The 1,697-nt window shown below is 39.7% G+C and overlaps 1 protein-coding gene across 1 annotated transcript; it reads left to right on the top strand.

Annotated features, from left to right (window-relative positions):
- The first annotated feature begins 649 nt into the window (after window positions 1-649).
- LOC142336626 (uncharacterized) lies at window positions 650-1,264 on the top strand. Its single transcript, XM_075385536.1, has one exon. The coding sequence runs from the start codon at window positions 650-652 to the stop codon at window positions 1,262-1,264; it is 615 nt and encodes a 204-aa protein (XP_075241651.1).
- Window positions 1,265-1,697: the final 433 nt, after the last annotated feature.

The following is a 1,697-nucleotide window of genomic DNA, read 5'->3' as shown; positions in this document are numbered from 1 at the left end:
CAAATTTTGCCGAGTCATACAAGTGTTCAAAGACAACAATGGCCTCGCACAATCAGCGAAAGACAAAATTACACATGACGAAATCAAAAAACCGGTAGCGAATCAAAAGGACATTGCATAATTCAATGAGTGAAAGAAGACCCTTTAACTGTGTGTAAAGTAAAAAATGTGTAAAGAAAGTCTTGACTCAAACGTGACTTATGTGAAATGAAAAACCTGATCAGAAAGTAAAACAATTTTTAAAAACGAGAGGGCCTGACTAATAGCCGGTGATAAGTTGACGATGGCTATTAAAAGATTTAAAACAAAAGCAAACTTTACTGAAAAGAGTTTTAAATTTGGGATAAAAGAATTGTCAGAACCATTTCGTTGTGTCCTTAAACTTTTCAAAAACCCAAAAACAGCAGCAGAGAAATTTCAAAAACATTGAACATTGCCAAATTGTCCCTCTTCATTGCGGAATATGGAACAATTTTTGTGAAAACTCGACTGAAGCATTCGAACTTTGATTACAATGCCGACCACCCAATATTGTTAACAACAAAGAAACCAGTTGTACAACATCTTTGATGAATATGTTTTCCCAATCACCCATACTGGAGTCGACAACTTCGGACCCAGCGAAGTGAAGTTCCTACGAGGCACTTTGATGAGACGGTGCTGCCTCTTCACTTGTCTAACAACAAGATCAGTGCACATCAAAGTTGCACAGTCATTGGACTCCGAGTCAGGTCTAGCTGCACTTACAAGATTCTTTTCAAGACGTGGCTATCCAAGCACCATATTAGGCGACAACGGCACAAACTTCATTGGAGCAGCAAAGGTACTGAAGGAACTCCGGGAAGAATGGGAAAAAGCTAAGATTGAAATTGACTTAATTCAGAAAAATAACGTTTGGAAGTATAATCCTCCAGGAGCCCCACACTTCCGTGGAATCAATGAAAGGCTGGTTCAAAGTTGCACAAAAGTCATGATTGCAATCTTGGAAGAGCAAAGCCTCACTGACGAGGTACTCAGTACAACAATGTGTCTTGTAGAGCAAACTCTCAAAGTAGGACCCCTGACATCAGTACGTGACGACGCAGAAGATTTGACAGCACTCACACCTTATCATTTCTTGCGAGGACCTGAAGATGCGAATGCTCCATTCGTATCATCCAGCGAGCATTACCATGAAGAGATAAAGTCTTTCAGAACGGCTCAAGCATATGCCGATTTGATCTGGAAAAGATGCACTCGCGAATATCTTTCCCTATGGAATTAAAGAGGTCAAAAGAACGTGTGCGAAAACTGAAAGAAGGAGAATTCGTTTGGACAGTTCATTGAATCGGTGTGAATACAAAATGGGCCGAGTCAATCAAGTGTTCAAAGACAACAATGGGCTCGCACGATCAGCAAAGACAAAATTACAGTCAAAAGACCGGTAGTGAAAAAAAAGACCAGCGGGCGATGTTGGACAAAAAATATTGGACAAAAACATGAGCCATCAGACCAATAGAGGAAAAAATAAAACTCTAAAACTAGAAATAAAGTCAAAAGTCAAAAAAAGTGAAAACTGAAAAAATTCACAAAATAGGACCGAAAATTTGTTCTACCCCCTCCTGATTTGGGAAGGGATACGATGAGCAAACCGAGGTTACAGCACACGGTTAGAGTAACCTACAAACTATCCATGGACACTACGAACTTTATTGCAT

The sequence above is a fragment of the Convolutriloba macropyga genome, chromosome 3, assembly GCF_964194025.1.
Source record: "Convolutriloba macropyga chromosome 3, txConMacr16.3, whole genome shotgun sequence".
Taxonomy (NCBI): Eukaryota; Metazoa; Xenacoelomorpha; order Acoela; family Convolutidae; genus Convolutriloba; species Convolutriloba macropyga.
Note: the sequence above shows the minus strand (reverse complement) of the source record. Positions and strands in the feature narration are given on the sequence as shown.

Bases quoted from the DNA above. Each gene is read 5' to 3' on its own strand.
- LOC142336626 (XM_075385536.1), top strand. From the start codon at position 650: ATGAGACGGTGCTGCCTCTTCACTTGTCTAACAACAAGATCAGTGCAC.